At 40.7% G+C, this 25,354-nt stretch overlaps 1 protein-coding gene across 1 annotated transcript in view; it reads right to left on the reverse strand.

The window, feature by feature from the left end:
* LOC143988073 (dynein axonemal heavy chain 5-like) overlaps positions 1 to 25,354 on the reverse strand; it is a 310,868-nt gene that overhangs the window by 126,592 nt on the left and 158,922 nt on the right. Inside the window, exons 52-61 of the mRNA XM_077487337.1 lie at positions 24,085 to 24,308; positions 22,130 to 22,216; positions 17,060 to 17,167; positions 15,954 to 16,040; positions 15,524 to 15,588; positions 14,401 to 14,607; positions 11,930 to 12,080; positions 10,584 to 10,698; positions 10,394 to 10,492; positions 688 to 788 (exon numbers count right to left, since the gene is read on the reverse strand). Of these exons, the coding sequence (XP_077343463.1) occupies positions 688 to 788; positions 10,394 to 10,492; positions 10,584 to 10,698; positions 11,930 to 12,080; positions 14,401 to 14,607; positions 15,524 to 15,588; positions 15,954 to 16,040; positions 17,060 to 17,167; positions 22,130 to 22,216; positions 24,085 to 24,308 (1,244 nt within the window). The remainder of the gene's footprint in view (positions 1 to 687; positions 789 to 10,393; positions 10,493 to 10,583; positions 10,699 to 11,929; positions 12,081 to 14,400; positions 14,608 to 15,523; positions 15,589 to 15,953; positions 16,041 to 17,059; positions 17,168 to 22,129; positions 22,217 to 24,084; positions 24,309 to 25,354) is intronic.

Here is a 25,354-nt window from a genome sequence, read left to right on the forward strand (position 1 = left end):
CTGCCAGTCTGTGAGAGGGGAAGATGGAGATCTTGTGTTTCTGCTAAGCAGAAACACGGATCTCTGTCTTCCCCCAGTCAAAGCACTCCCTCAAACAGTTAGAAAACACTCCCTAGGAGCACATTTAACTCTTTGATCGCGCCTGATGTTAACCCCCAGCGTCATTAGTACAGTGACAGTGCATTCTTTTAGCACTGATCACTGTATGTGACACTGGTCCCCAAAAAGTGTCACTTAGTGTCAGATGTGTCCACCGCAATATCGCAGTCCCCCTAAAAAACGCTGATTGCCGCCATTACTAGTAAAAATAAATAAATAAAAATTCAATAAATATATCCCATAGTTTGTAGATGCTATCATTTACGTTCGACTCGAACATTGGGCTCATCCCTACTAGTAATAAAGGGACCTAAAGATAACAGCCATGAAGCTTACACACCAAGACAAGGAAGCAATGGAAGATTTAAAGCAAGTTGTAAATAAGAATGAATGAACAATAAATAATGAATATCAAACACTGGATATTGTTAGCCTTCTCAAGGAAATTAAGTTTATAAACAAATGTTTACATTTCCAATGTTTTAACATACTAGTAATGATATACTACTAAATTGCTAATAATTATAATCACAGTCACAAAGCTACCAGGCTATTGATAAGATCAATTTTTCAATTTAAATACTGTACCTCATTACAGGATTGCACCCCATTGTCATTAGGTGTAGGGAGATTAAGATCATCAATGAATAGATGCAATGTTTTCCCATCTCTTGCACCATATATGAAACCTGAAAACACAAAATATTACATTTCACATTGAAGTGTTGAGGTGTTACTATCTTTTCTTTAAAACAAGTAGTATATATAGTATATTATATATTATTGTGGTAGTATTATAGTGTATAAAAATAAATAAAATATACATATTTACAGTAAAATATTTAAAATATATACGTATACAGTATCTCATAAAAGTGAGTACACCCCTCACATTTTTGTAAATATTTTATTCTATCTTTTCATGTGACAACACCGAAGAAATGACACTTTGCTACAATGTAAAGTAGTGACTGTACAGCTTGTATAACAGTGTAAATTTGCTGTTCCCTCAAAATAACTCAACACACAGCCACTAACCACTTACAGACCAGAAGATTTTCCCCCTTAATGACCAGGCCATTTTGTTGCAATGCGGCACTGCATCGCTTTAACTGACAATTGCACGGTCATGCGACGTTGTACCCAAACAAAATTGACATCCTTTTTTTCCCATAAATAGAGCTTTCTTTTAGTAGTATTTGATCACCTCTGCATTTTTTATTTTTTGCGCTATAAACCAAAAATAGCGACAACTTTGAAAATATAATAATAATAAATATCCCCAAAAAAAATAAAAATAAAAAACATTTCTTCATGAGTTAAGGCCAATATGTATTCTTCTACATATTTTTGGTAAAAATAAATAAAAAAAATCGCATAAATAGGGGATAGATATATGGCATTTTTATTATTGTTATTTTTTTTTTACTAGTAATGGCGGCGATATGCAATTTTTAGTGGGACTGTGACATTGCAGCAGACAGATCGGACACTTTTGACACTTTTTTGGGACCATTGACATTTATACAGCAATCAGTGCTATACAAATGCACTGACTACTGTGTAAATGTCACTGGCAGGGAAGGGGTTAACACTAGGGGTGATCAAGGGGTTAAATGTGTTCCCTGGGTGGTGTTGCTAGCTGTGGGGGGATGGGACTTACTGGAGGAGGAGGAGAGAGATCGCTGATCCTAATTACTAGGAACAGCAGATCTCTCTCTCTCCTCCTCTGTCAGGACGATCTGTCTGTTACATTGACAAATCCCCATTCTGGTTCTTTTTACTGCGATCGCGGGTGGCTGGCGGGCCATGCATATCAGAAACCCCACCGTGCAGCCCGACGCACGGTGCGCACCTACTGTGGTTCTTAAAGGAGCCAAGATAAGCCAACGGCTATTTGCGGGAATGAGCCGACCTGCTGCTGTATAATGATGGCAGCTGATCGGCAAGCGGTTAATGTCTAAACTGCTGGCAACAACAGTGAGTGCACCCCTAAGTGAAAATGTCCAAATTGGGCCCCATTAGCCATTTTTCCTCCCCTGTGTCATGTGACTCATTAGTGTTACATGGTCTCAGGTATGAATGAGGAGCAGGTGTGTTAAATTTGGTGTTATCGCTCTCACGCTCTCATACTGGTCACTGGAAGTTCAACCATGGCACAGAACTCTTAAAAAAAATAAAAATATTTGCTCTACATAAAGATGGCCTGGGCTATAAGAAGATTAGCAAGACTGTGAAACTGAGCTGTAGCACGGTGGCCAAGAGCATACAGTGGTTTAAAAGGAGAGGTTCCACTCAGAACAGGCCTCACCATGGTTGACCAAAGAAGTTGAATGCAGGTGCTCAGCGTCATATCCAGAGGTTGTCTTTTGGGAAATAGACGTGTGAGTGCTGCCAGCATTGTTGCAGAGGTTGAAGGGGTGAGGGGTCAGCCTGTCAATGCATACACCGCGCATTGCATCAAATTGGTCTGCATGACTGTCATCCCAGAAAGAAGCTTCTTCTAAAGATGATGCACAAGAAATCTTGCAAACAGTTTTCTGAAGCCAAGCAGACTAAGGACATGGATTACTGGAACCATGCCCGGTGGTCTGATGAGACCAAGATAAATAGCGTAAAGGGGTGCAGGAGTTGCCATAGCAACCCCGTATTTAGCTCCAGGGGCCTATGGCTCCCTGCTCTCATTGCTCATGCTGGATTATGTAATAGAGGGGGCTCTGATGTGAAATGGGGGCTCTGATATGATGACGATGGCTCTGATGTGAAATGGGGACTCTGATGTAATGGAGGGGGCTCTGATGTGAAATGGGGATGCTGGTGTGAAACGGGGACAATGTCCACTGCTCTATTGACTGACAATATTCACTAAGGTGGGCTAAGTTTAGATTTTTGCAGTCTCATTTGTTTTATTCTTTCTTACATACCCCTTTCACACTGAAGACAGTTTTCAGGCTTTTTAGCGCTAAAAATAGCACATATAAAGCGTCCGAAAACTGCCTCTCATGCCTCCCCAGTGTGAAAGCCTGAGGGTTGTCACACTGGGGCGGTGCGCTTGTGGGACGGTGAAAAAAGCAGCATCTTTGGAGCAGTTTTGGAAAGCTGTATACAGCGCTCCCAAACCGCTCCTGCCCATTGCATTGAATGGGAAACGCTTCCCAAGTGCCTGAAAAACGCTTCGGATGCTAAAACACCAGTAAAGCGCTGCTTAAACGTGTGGCACTTTACCGCTAACGCAGTGTGGCCCCAGTGTGAGAGTAGCCTAGGTTTTCCCTAATATTAAGTTTGGCCTAGCTGGTTAATTTCTTAAATAAGGATGCCTGTTCCATATTACACTGTGTCAGTGGGGAATAGTGCTCGCTGTGTCACCTTTTGTAGGTAATTCAGTAAATGCAGGGGGCATTCCAAGGCCCATTCTTGGCACTCTGAGTGTCCAGTTCACCTACACAGAGTGACGGGTCAAGCACGCTGTAAAAGCAGCAGATGGTAATGGGGGGGGGGGGGGGGGGGGTCAGGCCAGCTTTTGCATCGGAGCACACAAGCTTCAAGCTACGCCTCTGGATAAACGTATTTGGTTCAGATGGTATCAAGCATGTGTGGCAGCAACCAGGTGAGGAGTACAAAGACAAGTGTGTCTTCCCTACAGTCAAGCATGGTGGTGGGAGTGTCATGGTCTGGGGCTGCATGAGTGCTGCCAGCACTGGAGAGCTACAGTTCATTGAGGGAAACATGAATGCCAACATGTACTGTGACATATTGAAGCAGAGCATGATCACCTCTCTTTGGCGACTGGGCTGCAGGTCAGTATTCCAACATGATAAAAACCCCAAACACACCTCTAAGACGACCACTGCCTTGCTAAAGAAGCTGAGGGTAAAGGTGATGGACTGGCCAAGCATGTCTCCAGACCTAAACCCTATTAAGCATCTCTGTGAGGTATCCTCAAACAGAAGGTGGAAGAGCGCAAGGTCAATAACATCCACCAGCTCTGTGATGTCATCATGGAGGAGTGGAAGAGGACTCCAGTGGCAACCTGTGAAGCTCTGGTGAACACCAAGCCCAAGAGGGTTAAGGCAGTACTCGAAAATAATGGTGGCCACACAAAATATTGACACTTTGGGCCCAATTTGGACATTTTTACTTAGGGGTGTACTCACTTTTGTTGCCAGCAGTTTAGACATTAATGGCTGTGTGTTGAATTATTTTGAGGGGACAGCAAATTTACATTGTTATACAAGCTGCACACTCACTACTTTACATTGTAGCAAAGTGTCAATTCTTCAGTGTTGTCACATAAAAAGATATAATAAAAGATTTACAAAAATGTGAGGGGTGTACTCACTTTTTGTGAGATACTGTATATGCACACATATACAGTGGGTAAAATAAGTATCGAACGCGTCACAATTTTTAGTAAATATATTTCTAAAAGTGCTACTGACATGAAATTTACACCACGTCGGTAACAAGCTATGTAATCCATACATACAAAGAAACAAAAAAAAAAATGTGCAGAAATTAAGTTATGTGTGTAATAAAATGGAATTACACAGGGAAAAAGTATGTACAAAGAGAGGCTTACAAAAGCATGGAAAGCCAAGACAACAGCAGAAATGTATCAGTAATAAGAAAGCAATCCTGCCCCTTGTCAATGCCAATTAATATCAGCTAGTTCAGTCTCCACTGAGGGCCTATAAAAATGTGCCATTACCAAGGTGTCACACAAGAAACATCTCATGATGGGTAAAAGCAACAAGCTGTCTCAAGACATTCGTAAAACATACTGATGGCATTGGTTCCAGTGAGCACTGTTGGGGCCATAATCCAGAAGTGGAAAGAATATAATTTCAGCATAAACCGACCACGACCAGGTGCTCCTCGCAAGATTTCTGACAGAGGAGTGAAAAGAATTATAAAAAGTGCTGTTCAAGAGTCAAGGACCACTCGTAAAGAGCTTCAGAAAGACCTGGAATTAGCAGGTACAATTGGTTCAAAGAAAACAATAAGTAATGCACTCATCTCCTCAACACACAGGACTCCATTTCTGCAGAAAAAGCATGTTGAAGCTCCTTTAAAGCTTGCTGCACAACCTTTAGACAAGCCTGTGAAATACTGTGAGAATACAGTCTGGTCAGATGAGACCAAAATCAAACTCTTTAGATGCCATAATACACGCCATGTTTGTGAAGTTTGGTGTGGGGGTGTTTTTAGCATACGGTACTGGCAAACTTAAAGAAAGAATGTATCTATAAAGGAAGGATGAATGGAAAAATGTACAAGACATTCTTGATAAAAATCTGCTGTCATCTACCAGGATGATGAAGATGAAATGAGGGTGGACATTTCAGCAAGATAATGATCCCAAACACAAAGCCAAAGAAACTCTCAATTGGTTTCCAAGAAAGAAAATAAAGTTGCTAGAATGTCCCAGCCAATCACCTGACTTATAGTTACATAGTAAACAAGGTTGAAAAAAGACACAAGTCCATCAAGTCCAACCTATGACTTGAATCCAATAGAAAATCTATGGAAAGAACTACTGTAAAGATCAGAGTTTGGAGACTAGGCCACAGAACCTTCAAGGTTTGAAGACTGTGTGGAAGAATGGGCCAAAACCACACCTGAGTAATGCATGTGACTAGTGACTAGTTTCTCCATACAGGGGGTGTCTTGAAGCTGTCAGTGACAAAGTACTAAATACATTTTAGTTAGCATGTTCATTACTTTTTCCCTGTATCATTCCATGTTATTACACATAACTTAATTTCTGAACGTATTTGTTTTGGTTTCTTTGTATGTATCAGGGCTGGTTTAGCCCTTCCTTCTCTGGGCTGGCTGCTCATCTGTCGGCTAATTGCCAGCTCTCATCTCTCTCCACAGTTACGCAGGTGTTCCTGATCCTGCTCATCAGTCCTGCCTACTTAACCACTTAACAACCGCCCATTGCCGATTAACGGCTTCAGGGCGGTTGTTTAACTCTGAGAGGCCGTTAATTAACGGCCTCCCAGAATTCTGCTCTCGCGCGCCCCCTGGGGTGCGCACACAAGAGCATCCGTGACCGTGACCTCATCGCGGCCGTTTACCACGTGATCGCTCCGTCAAATGACGGAGTGATCACTTGTAAACAAACCGGCGTCATGTTATGACGCCGGTTCCTCCCTCCCCCTCTCTGTACCGATCGGTACAGCGGAGGGGGAAGAGATCGGTGTCAGCAGCGATGTGGGCTGCATCTGCAGTGCCCACATCGCTGCTCACCGAAAATTAACCCCTCAATTCCCTGCCAATACTCTGCAATACCCTGCAATACTCTGCAGTACCCTGCCATGACTCTGCAATACCCTGCAACACTCTGCAATACCCTGCAACACTCTGCAATACCCTGCAACACTCTGCAATACCCTGCAACACTCCGCAATACCCTGCAACACTCCGCAACACCCTGCAACACTCCGCAACACCCTGCAACACTCTGCAACACCCTGCAACACCCTGCAACACTCTGCAACACTCTGCAACACTCTGCAACACCCTGCAACACCCTGCAACACTCTGCAACACCCTGCAACACCCTGCAACACTCTGCAACACTCTGCAACACCCTGCAACACTCTGCAACACCCAGCAACACTCTGCAATACCCTGCAACACTCTGCAACACTCTGCAATGCTCTGCAACACCTGCCAATACCCTGCAACACTCTGCAACACCCGCCAATACCCTGCAACACTCTGCAATGCTCTGCAACACCCGCCAATGCTCTGCAACGCCATACTCTGAGATACCCAGCCATAGTCGGTGATACCCTGCAATACCCAGCCATAGTCGGTGATACCCTGCAATACCCAGCCATAGACATCCTGCCGCCCTCCGGTGCTTCTACCGAATCGCTAATACGATCAAAGCCAGAATCTTTTTTTTTTTTTCAGGCTTCCCAGCTTAGAGGTGAGATGCGGGGTCTTATTGACCCCCAGATTTCACTGTAAAGAGGACCTGTCATGCCATATTCCTATTACAAGGGATGTTTACATTCCTTGTAATAGGAATAAAAGTGATCAAAAAAATTATTTTTGGGGAAAAAAATGTCAAACTAAAATAAAGTAAAATGAACAATAAAAAAAAATGCTTTTTTTAAAGCGCCCCTGTCCCCATGTGCTCGCATGCAGAAGCGAACGCATACGTAAGTCCCGCCCACATATGAAAACGGTGTTCAAACCACACATGTGAGGTATCGCTGCGAACGTTAGAGCGAGAGCAATAATTCTAGCCCTAGACCTCCTCTGTAACTCAAAACATATAACCAGTAAAAAAAAATTAAATCGTCGCCTATGGGGATTTTTAAGTAGCTACGTTTGGCGCCATTCCACGAGCGTGTGCAATTTTGAAGAGTGACATATTAGGTATCTATTTACTCAGCGTAACTTCATCTTTCACATTATGCAAAAATTGGGCTAACTTTACTGTGTTTTTTTTTTTTTTAAGCACAAAACTGTTTTTTTTCCAAAAAAAAGCATTCGAAAAATTACTGCGCAAATACCGTGCGAGATAAAAAGTTGCAAAGACCACCATTGTATTCTCCAGGGTGTTTGCTAAAAAAATATATATAATGTTTTGGGATTCTATGTAATTTTCTAGCAAATAAATGATGATTTTTACATGTAGGAGAGAAATGTCAGAATTGTCCTGGGTGCTCCAGAACGCCTGATGGCGCTCCCTGCATGTTGGGCCTCTGTATGTGGCCGCACTGTGTAAAAGTCTCACACATGTGGCATCGCCGTACTCGGGAGTAATAGCAGAATGTGTTTTGGGGTGTAATTTGTGGTATGCATATGCTGTGTGAGAAATAAACTGATAATATGACAATTTTGTAAAAAAAAAAAAAGTAAAAAAAATCTTGATTTTGCAAAGAATTGTGGGAAAAAATGACAAATTCAAAAAACTCATCATGCCTCTTACTAAACACCTTGGAATGTCTTCTTTCCAAAAAGGGGTCATTTGGGGGGTATTTGTACTTTTCTGGCATGTTAGGGTCTCAAGAATTGAAATAGGCCATCAGTACTTCAGGTGTGATCAATTTTCAGATATTGGCACCATAGCTTGTGGACTCTATAACTTTCACAAAGACCAAATAATATCCACCAATTTGTACTTATTTTTACCAAAGATATGTAGTGGTATAAATTTTGTCCAAAATTTATGAAGAAAAAATTACTAATCTGCTAAATTTTCTAACAGAAACAAAGAAAAATTCATTTTTTTACAGAATTTTAAGTATTTTTTCTTTTATAGCACAAAAAATAAAAAACCGAGCGGTGATTAAATACCACCAAAAGAAAGCTCTATTTGTGTGAAAAAAAGGACAAAAATTTCATATAGGTCCAGTGTTGCATGACTGAGTAATTGTCATTCAAAATGCGAGAGCACCGAAAGCTGAAAATTGGTCTGGTTATTAAGGGTGTTTAAGTGCCCAGTGGTCAAGTGGTTAAAGCTGTCTTCATCTCTGCCTTCACCTTGGTCACATCACAAGAAACCATCTCCTGCGTTCCTGTTTAAAGACTGGCTTGCTGACATCCCTTCTGGCTTCTATCCTGCTTGCTGTTCCTCTACTTGGATCCCTGACTTCTGGCCTGGCTGATTGCCCAAATTGGTTACTGAACTCTGGCCTGGCTGACTACTTGATCCGGTTACTAGACTCTGGCTATGCTTTGACTATGCTTACTGTATTTACCTTTTTATTAATAAACAAGTGTGATTTAATTGTACTTCTGTCTTGGTCTGGTTCATGGTTTCTGACAGTATGTTTGAATTGCAAGGGTTGTTACCAACATATGGTGAAAATATCATCTCAATAGCATTTTAGAAATATATTTACCTAGAAAACTGTCACGTGTTCAATAATTATTTTACCCGCGGTATATATATATATATATATATATATATATATATATATATATATATATATATATATATATATACAGTGCCTTGCGAAAGTATTCAGCCCCCTTGAACTTTTCAACCTTTTGCCACATTTCAGGCTTCAAACATAAAGATATAACATTTTTATTTTTTGTGAAGAATCACCAACAAGTGGGACACAATTGTGAAGTGGAATGAAATCCATTGGATTTTTGACATTTTTTTCATAAAAAAATGAAAAGTGGGGCGTGCAAAATTATTTGGCCCCCTTGCGTTAATACTTTGTAGAGCCATCTTTTGCTGCAATTACAGCTGCAAGTCGCTTGGGGTATGTCTCTATCAGTTTTGCACATCGAGAGACTGAAATTCTTGCCCATTCTTCCTTGCAAAACAGCTTGAGCTCAGTGAGGTTGGATGGAGAGCGTTTGTGAACAGCAGTTTTCAGCTCTTTCCACAGATTCTCGATTGGATTCAGGTCTGGACTTTGACTTGGCCATTCTAACACCTGGATACGTTTATTTGTGAACCATTCCTTTGTAGATTTTGCTGTATGTTTGGGATCATTGTCTTGTTGGAAGATAAATCTCCGTCCCAGTTTCAGGTCTTTTGCAGACTCCAACAGGTTTTCATCAGTTTTTGCAGTGGTCTGATACTCCTTTCATTTCAAAATGACCGCTTGCACAGTGCTCCTTGGGATGTTTAAAGCTTGGGAAATCTTTTTGTATCCAAATCTGGCTTTAAACTTCTCCACAACAGTATTACGGACCTGCCTGGTGTGTTCCTTGGTCTTCATGATGCTCTCTGTGCATTCAACAGAACCCTGAGACTATCACAGAGCAGGTGCATTTATACAGAGACTTGATTACACACAGGTGGATTCTATTTATCACCATCAGTCACTTAGGACAACATTGGATCATTCAGAGATCCTCGCTGAACTTCTGGAGTGAGTTTGCTGCACTGAAAGTAAAGGGGCCGAATAATTTTGCACGCACCACTTTTCAGTTTTTTATTTGCTAAAAAAGTTTAAAATATCCAATAGATTTCGTTCCACTTCACTATTGTGTCCCACTTGTTGGTGATTCTTCACAAAAAATTCAAATTTTATATCTTTATGTTTGAAGCCTGAAATGTGGCAAAAGGTTGAAAAGTTCAAGGGGGCCGAATACTTTCGCAAGGCACTATATATATATATATATATATATATATAGTATAAAAAACTAAAAAACTACACAAGACATTAAAAAGTTGTAGAGATCCATATTTCAGCCCCTTGAAGATCATTGCAGTGAAAATGCTGTAAAGGCTGCATTAGCTTAGGTTATATTTTTACATTGTGTGTTCACTGATGCTGCTCTTTGTTCAAAATGGGAGATGCAGTACCTTGCCGGTGGACTATATTTTGCTCTAGAAGCTCTTGTAGTTCTTTAGCCTTTGAAGATCCTGAAAACACTATTCTTTTAAGCAATGTGCGGGCTCGATCTGTAAATACAAAATGAGGCATCTATAGAACACATTTGAAAGGCACCTAATGAAAAAAAGGAATTTTTGTTCCACAAGATCTTTCACATGCCTTGGGTGGAGATTAAGTCATTCATTAGCGCTGTCTTCCCACAGCCCAGAGGTCCAGTTAACAAGACATGTTGTGATCCCATGCTGGCATATTCTAAGAAGGTGCGAACTATAATCTATTGAAAAAAATAAAATTAATTGGAGACATCTTCTGGAATGCCTTCTACAGTTTCTCATTTAACAGTGTCCAATAAACTTAACATTAAGCTGAACTTCAAGTAAATATGCAACTGACCAACAATGAAGAAGCAAAGTCTCACTGTCTGTACTGTGCTCAGTTTGCTTTCTTTGCTTTGTGAAGCATGTTCATAGCTGGTCCACGTGCATTAAAGCAGAGCATGGTAGTGTTGTGCCTTAAGCTGGACATATACTGATTGAATTTTGGCTGGTTCCTGATGACCCAGGCAAAATTTGCTTTGTGGATGCCCTGTCAGAATTCTCCCACCTGACAGCCATTTTATTTTTACTTTCTTTAAACAAAGGGAGTCAGGCGTAAAATAGTTTATCTGAACAGCAGCAGCATCTAATCAGGTGCAGCTGCTGTTTGAGTATTCCAACAACTGTTGTTGCAGTAGAACCAGTGAGAGATTCATCCATCCATGCGGCATCGAGAGGTTGGGTAAATCTGGTAGATTTTTCTGGTATGGTAAATATGGTAAATATATGTACCTGAAATAGCTGCATTTAAATAAGAATTTTATTATTTTTAAAGCTGAATTTCAGGCAAACAGCTAAATAAATAGGTGGTATAAATGTAAGGAAACTGTTTTACCTGGCAAAGGATTTGTATTTTTCACTATGCAGTCCTGCCACTGGACAGTGAGAGGAGAAGCAGCAAACGGATGAGTTCAGCTCTCTATTATCTCCTGGTATCATCATATTTCTCAGTGGCAAAAAAACAATGCAACAAAACAGATTGGCTCCTTATGCTGCTTCTCCCCCTCCCAGTAAAAGCTCTGCTGTACAGGGATTTTAGGAGGCTAATACCAGTTCAGATAAAGATACTTACACTGCTTGCACTTAAATTCAATTTAGTTCTTTATAGATAAATACAGAGCTGCAGTAATCTGTGTTTTCTTTTACATGCCAGCAGTTCAAATGTAAAAGATTGTTTTACACCTTACTGCGAAAATTTCTAATTTAATATTTATCTAAAAAGAAACAGAAACAAAACTATATACACTGCTCTATGTTAGCAGTCAGAAACATGGAACCTAAACCAATGCTTATGATTAAGTCAGATCTAGACATTTGGCAATGCCAAGTCTCAGTCATAATTTTTTGACTATGTTAGTATGCCTAAAGCTTAGTTGCATATGTTTAGAAGCATTCTATATAATTACTTACTGTGTCTTGTGTTTCAATAAATACTTCTCCCATGATGTCTGTATTACCAACATATGTGATATCTGGTAAACGTGACTGCCATGTGTCCCACTCTCCTGACTCATCAAGGTAATAGTCAAAGACAGAAATCTCTTGTTCATCATCTGGTAAACTGAAATCCAAAAACAAACCAATCACTTAACACATTATACAAATACATACACTGGCTTTTAGAGCAGAATAAACTAGTAATTTGACTGTAGTTATATTTAAAAGTCACCATAACTAGGATATCGGAATCATAATCATGATTGAGATAAACATAATGAGAAATGTAAAAATCTTATTACAATTCTAGACTATCCGAAAAGAGATCAAAACGCCATGCTTAAAGTGATTGTAAGACTTTGTTTTTTATTTTTTTAAGTAACTCGACTTCTGGGTCCCCCGGCGGCACTGGTAGCTCCTCCGCGCATCATATAGCCCCCTAGGAGAAGCGCTCTCCTGGGGGGATACCTTGCGGGTGCACTCCCGAGTCTAGCATTCAGCATCCATAGACACTAAATGTAGGACTGAGCCCCGCCCCCCGGATCCTGCATCATTGGATTTGATTGACAGCAAAGGGAGCCAATGCCTGCTGCTATCAATCTATCCAATCAAGAGCCGGGACCTCGTGCAGAGAGGAAAAGCTCGTCTCTGGCGGGGGAATACAGAGGTGAGTAAAACGGGGGGGGGGGGGGGTGGGTGGGTGGTGGTCATTGAGGGTTTACAACCCCTTTAAGAGATAAAATAACTAAGATATTCGAGCAGTTGGGGTGAATAAAATTACGTAAAATCTGTTTGGCTAGTTCACACAGCTGCATTTTGCATTTGATACATTTTACATGCCTTTTAAATGCAGTACCACTACCATTTAATAGTAGGAAGATGTCTTGAAGACCACACCAAAAATGCAGCAAGAATGATTTATTTAAAACACTCCACTGTAAAATGCATAGATGAGAGCCTGACTTGGACTAAAAAGTGTCGAAGTAAGAACAGTGCTGAACATGCCTTTAAATGCCCAGTGAGGCTCTGCCATTAGACATGTGAGGAAGGCGAAGGGATTTAATTTCAACTATGAAAGGAGGTCCTGCATAAATCTAAAGAAGCTCCGCAAGGACAAATGGAGTCAATGCTCAAATGCAGCATGACTAGTTCAAAATGCTTCTGAGATCATTCAGAATTCTTTGGCAGATGCATTTGATCCGTTGATCCGTTGGCTTCTTACCTGCTTCAAGCTGCTTTTTCATTCCCTTCCACTTGTGTGGGTAGATAAACAGGTTTGATGCTAGCAAAACTCTGACATAGGCCTTTAGATCATATCATGTTCACTTTAAACCTCTTTTCAATAATGCAGCTTTTTATGCATTTAGGGAATCTGAAATCAGAACTCTGATAGGCCTCAAGCACATAGAATACAGTCAGCATGTGTTTATACTAGGCTGTGAAAATGAAAGATTAATTCCTTGATGAATTTTTTTGATGGATCAAAATTCTTTTGATCGGTACTCACCTTTCCACCGGTCTTCAGGGAGTTCCGTCAGAGATCCGGTGACGTCACCGGAAAAAGACGTGACTGGACTCCTCCCCTCTTCCCCAAGTGCGGTGACGTTGAAGTTCTGATTGAACATAATGCGTACGGGGGAGGAGCTACGCACGACGTCACCCGCTGCTGCCCTACAGAACTAACGCGATTGTCGGCTTTACATGCTGTGTTTTTATCATCTTTATGTGAGTAGTTTGTGTTTGAACACAAAAATGAAATCTTATACTTAAGCGGTGAGCACTTAGATCTTTTCTTTCTACCCATGACCTGGCATCCTTGCTGAGATCTAAGGAGATGTGAGAGAAGTTTATGGTCTGTGTTAAACCTTTTAATACCCGCTTGCATGACCACCTGTTTGTACAGGGGTCCATGCCTTCAAGTGAGACAGATTAGTTAGACCGGAGGTGGAGGGATTGTCACGCTTCTGTGGAAAAAAAATGACTTACGTCAGTGCTACAGTTTGAATTTAAAACGAATTTGTGTGAACTGTGAAGTTAAGTCATGGATTGTGGAAACTAACTAGTGTCGAGTGATTGTATATAGTGTGTACCACATTTACCACTGACTAATGCAGAGCTGCAATGCAAGGAGATCAGCTAAAAGTAGTTGGATCTGCATGAGCGCTATAATTAATTAGTCGATTAAAAAAAATCGATTAATCGAAAACACGAACATTTTAATCAGTAACAGCCCTAGTTTATACACTGTACACAGTGATTTTTGAAACTATGCTGCTTGATAATAGTCTGTTAAAACAGAAACCAGATACAGTGCAGATGTGCAGATTAGCCTTTAAGAAGCAGTAGGAGTATTCATTATTTGCTGGGACCTGGTAATATTGCATACTAACCTTTATTGAAAGGATAACAAAGGCATATACAGTACAGAAAACACAGCCACTTACACTGATGTGTAGACCTTCAGCAGCTCACTGAACCTTTTCCTTTCTGAAGTTTCAATAAGTGCTCCAACTGACCAAATAAGGCAGAAGACGAAAAGCCTTTCAATATGCAGCTGTCCTCCAATACTTTGAGCTTTGTCATTTAACATGACCGTAAGTAGGTTCGTGCATGAATGGAAAAGGCCAACTTCTGTTACCGGAATAATTGGCCTTGAGATAAAGACATAAAATATACATGTCAATTTCAGATGGAAACTGTCTTAATGCTAGCATAGACGAAACAACTGATCGTCAGGTAGAAGAAAAGAAATCAGTAACACAACAGAAAATCTGAAAAACTATGAAACATATCTATTACTATGTGTCTGTTTAGATAAAACCAAAATCTATGGCAACCATTATAGCTTAGTAGATAGACTTTAATCTTTGAAAAATTGTAATCGACAATGGAAATGCTAGACTGCTTAGCAGAGGTAACCTCTTTATGTCTCCACTCAAAAATGAGATTTAAAATATAGAATATTTTTAGTTGGAAAATCAGCTGTACTTATACAATCAGTTAAGTGAACAAAACTTGATTTCATTGTATACGATGCATATGTAGCATATACACTAATACAAATATTCTCCACAGGCAAAAGCATAAAAAAAATTACAAAAATATATCTACACAAATCTACAAAATAGTGTGTGTGTGTGTGTGTGTCATTATCAAAATTCCTGTTGTTTTTGTTGTTAATCTTATATATCAAAAGACAGGAGATTTCAACTATTATATGAAAATAATATAATATAATGTAATATAAATACATTTCCAGTATAAAAAGTAAAATAGATCAATAGGTTACATAAGAAATGTAAATCTGCACGCTTTTTTTGAACTGCCACATGACATAGTGAGCATGATTCAGTAAATATTTACTGCAGTGATACTAATGCAAACATAGTTCACACTATGCTTGCCCAGTAAATACTGTATGAATGCTACACTATCATGTCAAATTGAGTAGTTGTATTTTGAGCTTTTTGAAACATGCTTTTGCTATAGATCAGCCATATCAACAAAACACAATGTACTAATTAATGCTTGCTAGGTTTGTTTGTTGCCATATTAAAAAATAATTACTTGGTATCATAGAGAATAAGATTGAACACTGGATCCAAAGTCCTATAGAAGGCTTTTGATAGAACCTAAAATGGAAAATACATAAATAAAGAAATTAATTATACATACAGATAGGAACTGTATTGGTTTTATGAAACTGTGTACTGCTATGACAAAAAGGAGTATAACATTTTTCAAAGGGGACAAAATTAGCCTTTTGTTGTCAGCACACAAATTACTGCTAATAGAGAATTAAGATTTTATATAAATGGTAATCTATATGCACATCCATTATCATGTACTGTATGTCTATGCTCACATATTGCTACAAGTAAAGGCTCTTAAATTTGGTGTAACGGTTATTAGGTAAGTCTATAAGACAAGAAACTAGGTACATTCTGTGTAAAATATTCTGTGTGTAAATGTATGCATACATTCACAGTATACTTACTGCATTTTCTTGTTGGTTCCTCCCATCAAGCCAAATCTTAGACAAAGGTCTCCAACCAAGAGTATCTCCCTCTATATATAAAATTCCCTGTTATAAAAACAAACTTTTTTACATATAAATGCTTTTCCTGTCATACATTTGTTTTGTGTGATATTTCATTGTATTTCATCCCGTTATATATTCATAGGATCACTCAGTTGTTGGAGTGATAATTGGTATTTATTCTTCTAAAAATGCATGAAGGAAACTGTCTCTGAGTTTTATGAATTTCTGACACTATGATTGTCTGTTAAACAGGCCTACAAAATCCTGTATGGATAAGCCTTTATGCGCTTAAAGTGGTTGTAAACCCTTACAAACCACTTTGACCTACAGGTAAGCCTAGATTAAGGCTTACCTGTAGGTCCAAGAAATATCTCCTAAACCTATACGGTTTAGGAGATATTTGCCTGAAGACAGGCACCGCTATCTACGGCGCATGCGCCGTAGACAGCGGCACGCAGGCGCACTGAGCGCGGCATTTCCAACAACAGAGCTGCCGCGCGTGTCGGCTCCCGTGCGCATGCGCAGGAGTGACGTCATCGCGGCTCCGCCGAATGACAGTGGCGGAGCTGCGAGACCCCACCGAAAAGATGGATGCGCCGGACTACAGGGGACAGCGGTGACTTCGCTGGCTCCTGTGTCAGGTAAGTGACACATAATGGGCTACTATGCGATGCATAGTAGTCCATTATGCTTTGCCTTTGCAGGGAATGAAAGAGGAAGTAAACCCATCAGGGTTTACGTCCTCTTTAACTGCTCAAATTAAGATTATAAAATGGCTCAGTATTATAAATAGGGTAATCAAATGGTTTGGTTTACACAGCCATATATGATACTATACAGAAATGATGGTATCAATATTGAGTATAATTATGCTATATATAAAAGAATAAGCATAGGAGAGAAAATTGCAGAGCTATTGAATAGCTCTGCAGGCTAGGAAGAGGAGCTTGTTATAAAATATTGTTAAGAGAGCACATCCAGACCAGGCCTACTGTCTATGTAGAAGTTCTAGCTTAAGGTGAAATCCTGACATAAATTCAACAGCAAATGTGAATACTCACAGTTTTTGACAGTGTTGCTGGAGAAGCCATTTGTAAATCAGTTGTTTCAAATATAAGCTTCAGATTTTCAGGGAAATTCAGATGGTCACCATTACTGAGTTGCAACACCTAAGAAGAATTAAAAAATAAAATGTCAGAATATACCTAACTGAATACAATATTTACAAATATTAACCAAGGTATCCGTGCATTCCACTTTTTCACAAACATCAAGAATCTCTCCAGCCTTATACCATAATTTAGAATAAATTTTACTGCAAAATGCAAGACTGCAGTTTTGTCACTACCAACCTAAAGATGAATTCCAGGTGTGCTATATTTTTCCATAGTTACAATGGTCCAGCCTGGTCCAATGTAAATATTTATATACCATACCTAGCCAATACCGCTGGAGCACGGAAATCATTTAAGCAGACACCAATACTTCAGTGATCTCCTGTCAGAAACCATGAATCAGACGGAGACAGACGTACAGTTAATTCACACTTGTTTAATAATAAAAGTAAATAGAACAAACGTAGTCAAAACATAGCCAGTAACTGCAACTGATAGTCAGACAAGTCAGAGAGTCGGGAAGTCAGGAATCAGCGTAGTGAAACAGCAACCAGGATCTGGAGCCAGAAGGAACGTCAGACAAGCAAATCTTTAACAGGCATGCAGGAGAGAATCTCTGTGATGATGACCAGGCGAAGGCAGAGATCATCTGGGCTGGACGGCTTAAGTAAGTAGGACTGATGAGTAGGATATCAGTAAGAGTCGAGTCACTGTGGAGAGTTAGAAGCTGGCAATTAACCAACAGCTGAGCAACCAGCTCAGAGAAGGAAGGGCTGAGCCCAGCCCTGACAGTACCCACTCCTCAACGACCCCTCCCCCTCAGAGGACCACCAGGCTTGAGGAGAAAACATCTATGGAAATCACGGAGGAGGACAGGGGCATGTACGTCTGAGGATTAGACCCAAGAGCGCTCATGCTTTGGGCCTGCTTTGTGAATAGAGGAGGTCAGCTGCTCAGTACAGGCACCATTTAGTGAATGCTTTACATATTCTGAATGAATGAAAAGTGTTCTCTGATTGGTCAAGGTGGATAAACAGGGTGATGACATCACATTCTCCACTTCATGCAAAAGCATTCTCTTAATGGCACCTGTGATGAGAGGCTGACCTTCTGTGCTCAAAATGTATCAGGCTAGCTGCTCAGCACAGGACTTGGAAGCTAGTGGAGATCTCTGGAATGGTGGTGTCAACTTCAGTGATTTCCAGCTTCCAAGGACACCGGCCAAGTATATGGTTATATTGGCCCAACTTAAGTAAATGTAACTATGTAAAAATTGAGACTCATCTTTAACCGCTTCCCAACTGTATACTGTACATATACAGCGGCAAGGCGGTCCTCCTATGCAGAATCATGTACCTGTACGTGATCCTGCACTTCCGGGTCTGGGGAGCGTACGTGCGCCGCCAGCAACCCACTCCCACTGTGATTAGACACAGCCGGAGACAATCAGTGGGTCTGGCAGATTCAATGTCAACCAGATTCGCCGATTGTGGAAGAGAAGCAGAACGGAGTCTGCCTATGTAAAAAAAAAGGCAGACTGCCATTCTGTCAGTAGGGAAGGCCATTATAGTAGTAAAAGTACAAGCACCTCCCCCACAGTGTCATGCCACTCCCTAGGCACACATTTAACCCTTGATTGAACCCTGATGTTAACCCCTTCCCTGCCAGTGTCATTATTACAGTGACAGTGCATATTTTTAGCACTGATCAGTGTATTAGTGGCACTGGTCCCAACCACAAAAAAGTGTCAATAGTGTCACTCATTCTGCGTACACACAACCTGACTTTCCGGCAGAATAGGTCAGATGGAATCATTCCGTCGGATAATTCGATTGTGTGTGGGATAGTCCGATCATTTTTTCTTTAAAAAAAAAAATCAGACGGACCTAGAAATAGAACATGTTTCAAATCTGTCCGATGGACTCAATACCTATTGGGAAAACCGCTCGTCTGTATGCTGGTCCGACGGATCAAATACGACACAAAGGCGTCGTACGTCATCATGTTCAAAACTAACAGACTTTCGAACGGACTTTAGTGTGTGGGCAAGTCCGTTCATTCGGAAGTCTGTCATAACTCAGTTGAAAGTCCGTCGGACCTTTTCTGCCGGAGAGTCCGGTCGTGTATACATGGCATCAGTGTCCAATTTGTCCACCGCAATGTCACAGTCCCGCTATAAGTCAATGATCGCTGCCATTACTAGAAAAAAATAAAATAAAATTCTATAAACATATCCCATAGTTTTTAGACGCTGAAACTTTTGAACAAACCAATCAATATACACTTATTGGGATTTTTTTTTACCAAAAATATATAGCAGGATACATTCTGGCCTAAATTGATGAAGAAATTTGATCTTTTTTTTTTTAATTTATTGGATATGCTTTATAGAAGAATGGAAGAAATATTGTTCTTTTTCAAAATTGACGGCATTTATTTTTTTATAGCGGAAAAAATAAAAACTGCCATGGTGATCAAAAGAAAGCCAAGTTTGTGGGAAAAAAGGCATATATTTTATTTAGGTACAGTGTTGCACAACTGCACAATCGTCAGGTAAAGTAATGCAGTGTAATATCGGAAAAAATGGCCTGGTCGTGAAGGGGGGTACACCTTCCGGAGCTAAAGGGGTTAAAGAAAATGTGGGGCTGCTATTGCTGACTGCCTTTTATAAAATGCTACTTGCCTAAATGTCTCTGGCTCTGGTGCCCGACTCCCTAATCTGAAACTAGCAGTGAATTCACAACTCATAACCCTAATGCTTGTTACGGGTCAATGACTAAAAGTATTAAAGATGCTGGATCTGCTTGTCAGAAGGGAAGGAACACAACAGTTTTTTCTTTTGCTATCTGTGTATCAACTGATGAGATTAATTTCTATTTGTCCTGGAAACCTTTGTCTCCAGGCAAGAGAAAATCCAAAATGTTGTGTTCTCAATGGAATAGGAGCAAAGGGAACACTTGCAGTGGCGTAACTAGAACCTTCAGGGCCCCAATGCAGGAAACCTTGGAGGCCCCCCCCCCTGACCTCCGGACAGGGCTCTTTTCTCCGAGCCCGATGGTGGAACACCAGGGCCCAGTCCCAAGTGGGTGGCCGCATATAAAGGAACCGATTTAAAAAACATCAATTACAGCCACTGTGCCAATCAAACGCCACCACTGTACCATCAAACGCCACCACTGTACCATCAAATGTCACCACTGTGCCCATCAAACTCTGCCGCTGTGCCATCAAACTCTGCCGCTGTGCCCATCAAATGCCACCGCTGTGCCCATCAAATGCCACCGCTGTGCCCATCAAATGTCACCACTGTGCCCATCAAACTCTGCCGCTATGCCCATCAAACTCTGCCGCTGTGCCCATCAAATGCCACCGCTGTGCCCATCAAATGCCACCGCTGTGCCCATCAAATGCTGCCAGTGTACCCATCAAATGCTGTCACTGTGCCCATCAAATGCTGTCACTGTGCCCATCAAATGCTGCCACTGTGAATCCCCACCACCCACTCGCTGTCTGCCCGCCACTTACCCTGTCTTGGTGGGGCAGCGGGTAACGGCCATGAGCGGGGTCCTCCTTGCATCTCCTGCCATCCTCATCTCCCGTCCTCTCCTCCTGATAGGCGTCCAATAAGTACGCCTACCGTTTCAGCCAATCAGGTGATGGGTAACAGACCCGCACACCTGATTGGTGGAGAGGCGGTTCAGTGTTAGGAAAGTGAATATTAATTCACTTTTCTAACACACCTGGGTAGACTGTGAGCGTCAAGCATGGCGCTCGCAGTTCACCTATTTTGAAGCCTATTAGAGCCCATGGCTCTAATCAAGTGCTGCAAAAACACCCCCCGCCGCTGTAATTCAGGCGCCGGCACCCCAAAAGGGACCAGACACCTAAATATGGGGGTGGCAGCGGTGGCCATGGATAGATTCATGCTATGCTATGCATGAATCTATCCATTGGTCATAGAGGGTGTGACTGGAGAGAGGGGGCGGCACCTGTGCACCCTTTTGGATGCACCGCCACTGATAAACACATGCACATTCACATACATACATATGCATACATGCACACATACATACATGTGCACACACACATGCAGGCATACACATACATATATGAACACACACATACAAGCATGTTCACACACATACATGCTCACACGCACACATGCATGCTCACACACACACATACATGCATGCTCACACAGACACACACACACACACACACACACGCATGCTCACACACATACATGCATGCTCACACACATGCATGCTCACACACACGCACACACATACACACATACAAGCATGCTCACACACACACATGCATGCTCACACACACAAAAACACATACAAGCATGCTCACACATACACACACATACATACATACATGCATGCTCACACACGCACATACAAGCATGCTCACACACACACACACATGCATGCTCACACACACACATACAAGCATGCTCACACACACACACACACATACATGCATGCTCACACACGCACATACAAGCATGCTCACACACGCACATACATGCATGCTCACACACGCACATACAAGCATGCTCACACACACACACACGCACACACGCATGCTCACACACACACACATACAAGCATGCTCACACACACACACATACATGCATGCTCACACACGCACATACAAGCATGCTCATACATGCACATACATACAGCACCGAAAGCTGAAAATTGGTCTGGGCAGGAAGGGTGTTTAAGTGCCCAGTAAGCAAGTGGTTAAAAAGGAAAATAGATGGCACAAAATGGCCCAACATACTCTATCCAAAACAAAAAATAACTTTTGGTTTAGATATACTTTGACAAATCTATAAACTTCAATGGGAGTTCACTATAACTGCCATTCAAATAGTTATTTTCCAACATTTGAGCTAAATTTCTATTCCCAATGGCATTGATTGCGAGAAATAATGTATATAAGTGAGCATCTTGTTAGTTAAATTAATATTTTTTTGAAGACACTTGAAACACATGCTGTTACCTTTTCTGGCCCTAGAACACTGTTAAAGTTGTCGGTCCAAGTGCAGGTGAGCTGTCCATCAAACCATAGCCATGTATTGCAGTGATTCTAGAATTTTAAGAAAAAATGGATTAATACTTTAAATATGCAAGTTAGCTAAAATGTAAGCATACAGAAAATTTAACATAGTATGCTATGGTTTCTCTTATACATACTTAAAGCTAAAAACATGAGGGTGGGTGATTTACAAATACATACTTTTTAAGCCAAACAGAGTACCTGCATTTGTTGACTAAATATGCAGGCTTGTCTTTATGCTGATCCTCCTAACTATTCTTAACACAAGTCTAATAGAACGGACTTGCCTGGCTTAAAGAGACTCTCTGCTGTCTCCAGTGATATTTATCTCAATTTTCATGGTAGCTAGAAACCATGAAATCTCTGCTTAGGCTTTGGGTCGCATGACAAATTTCAAGAGCAAATTAATTTTATTCATGGCATGTGGGATTCACTTTTTTCGCTAAAATAATGTGATTTGTTGATTTGGTTATTCTAAAATGCGCTTAATTGATTCAGATGAAGTATGAGTTCTAAAAGAAATGTAGAATGATTTTGTATATATTTTTTTCTTTATTTATTATGCGGAAAAAAAAAATTATAAACGGTTTTTGGTGTGCTCTTTTTGGAAAACTCCTAGAGATAGACATAGAAGCGAAATAGTAGAGATAATATAAGCCCTTATACACACGGTCGTTGGATTTTGACCGACGGATTTTGTCCGAAACTGTTGCATACACACGGTCGGACAAAGTTGTCGGAAAATCCGATTGTACATAACGTGATGACGTTATTTCGTTACGACGGGACTACATTCAGGCTAGTAGCCAATAGCTTTGGTCTAGGAATTTGATCTGAGCATGCGTGACACTTTGTCAGTCGGAGTAGGCTACACATGATCGGAGTATGTCCAATCGAAGCATTTTGTGGGAAAATTTTACGGACAAGTTGGAAAACTTGGTCCGTCGAATACTCCGATGGAAACAGTCCGATGGAGACCATATACAGTTGGATTATCCGACAAAACGGTTCGATAGGACACATTCCGTCGGAATCTCCAACCGTGTGTACAAGGGCTAAGAGATAATATAATATAACATATTTACTTCTTTTGCAGATTATCCATTATATAAAATGTATATAATTTTTTTAACGCATCATTCAACTCTAAACTGATATTTCAGTTTCTGGAAGATGCTGGAGATGTTGGAGATGACAATGTCTGATATATCTAGGGGATTCTATTGATGAGATATCTGCACTTAGGTTTCTAGGTCTGTGTAATTGCTGTGGCTATTATGAGAGGTCCCACATACCCTACTGGATTTTATGGTATGAAAAACGTAATAGAGGTTCTATAACACCATGAGCTGGGCAAGATCACCGAAAACTCTAATACCACGTACACACGATCGGATTTCTCGTCAGAAAAAGATGTGACGGCTTTTCCGACGGGATTCCGCTCAAGTTGGCCTTGCATACACACAGTCACACAAAAGTTCGCTGAAATTACATCCGTCAAGAACGCAGTGAAGTACAACACTACGCAAGCCCAGAAAATTAAGTTAAATGATTCAGAGCATGCGTTGGAATTGCCACAGACGATCGCATTTTCGGACAGGAACTTTTTCGAAAACCGAAAAATTGAGAGCATGTTGTCAATCTTTTGCTGGCTGGAATTCGGCCAGCAAAAGACTGATGGAGCATACACACGGTTGCATTTCTGATGAAAACTCTTATCGGTCTTTTGTGGAGTAAAATTACGATTGTCTGTACGCGGCATAACAAAAAAACATTTTGCTTCTGAAATATCTAAGGCATTTACAGAACTAAGTCCACCAGGACCATGAACTTTTTCTTTCATGGTATTATGAAATAGTTAAAAGAAATGTGGTTATTCTTTTTGAGTAACAGATTACCCGGATAGCCTTCTTCCACACATAAGTGACAACTCCATCCTGCCACATGTGTGATGCATTCTGGCCACCAAACATCAGAGTTCCACTATCCACACTCAGTGGGTTGATTTTCACAATTTTATGGGCTGGCTCCTCACTAGAGACCTGGAGATGATTGAGAGCTTGTACAAGGGTGTGAATGCAAGAGCTTTTTCCGGAAGCGGGTGGACCTGCTACAATCACACCTGAGGGAGAATAAAGACTCAGAATTAAATCTGTGCAAACCATGGCAATATAAATATTGCTTAAAAAATAAACAATAGCTTTTAAATAGCATCTTATTCCTGTAAGTCAGTGATTCTCAACCAGGGTTCCGTGGAACCCTAGGGGTCCTCCAGAGGTTGCTAGGGGTTCCTTGAGCATTGGGCAATTTCTGCCTCTCAGATAAGTTCCCACTGACACCTTTGATTTTTTTTAACTATCTGTAAGGAGGTAATTCTTCCCAATGACCACAATTGTAAGGACCATTCTTCCCACTGACCATCACACTAATTTATCATGAGTTGTAGATTTCAAATTTTTAGCAGGGGTTCCCTCAGATCGGAGTACTATTTCAAGGGTTACTCTGTGTTGAAAAGGTTTAGAAAGGCTGCTGTAAGTATTTAATAGGCCTAATTTGCAGCCCTCTGGCAATTAATTCTTTTTTTTTCTTATGTTTTTATAATGAATGTTATTGAGACAACTGTCAAATATAAAATAAGTAATTTTAAAGTGGGTTACAGGAAGCACAAATGTAAAACCCACTGATTCTGAAGGAGTTCCAATAGCATTGAGCTCTAGCAATTTCCTGTAACAAGCCTCTTTACTGATGCAGGACCCCAGCCTGCAAAAAACTCCTATAGTATGTTTGATCATGCATGGTCTCTGACCACCTCCTGTAGCATATACATACTTTATGACCATCTCCTGTTGCATGTCTGTAGCCTTTGACAGCTTTCTATAGCATTATATTCACTGAATATTATGTGTGTTCTTTTGACAATGTCAGAAGCCACACTTGAGGCCCCCTTTTACAAGTTGACCACCATTGACTTATATTATCGCAATGCTTTCATTTAAATATTGATTGTTATGATGTCTCCTATGTTCTGTGTGTTTGTATTAATTTATGCATCTGTTCTCTGAGTCAGTCACCCGGGGAAGTAATATATACCGGTACATGCTTTGAACAGCTATCAAAAAAGAAAAAGGTCTCACACACACAAGCTAGCAGTGATGTCTATTTCATTTA

The sequence above is a fragment of the Lithobates pipiens genome, unplaced genomic scaffold (genome assembly GCF_037356315.1).
Source record: "Lithobates pipiens isolate NorthernLeopardFrog02 unplaced genomic scaffold, aLitPip1_a1.2 Scaffold_18, whole genome shotgun sequence".
Lineage (NCBI taxonomy): Eukaryota > Metazoa > Chordata > Amphibia > Anura > Ranidae > Lithobates > Lithobates pipiens.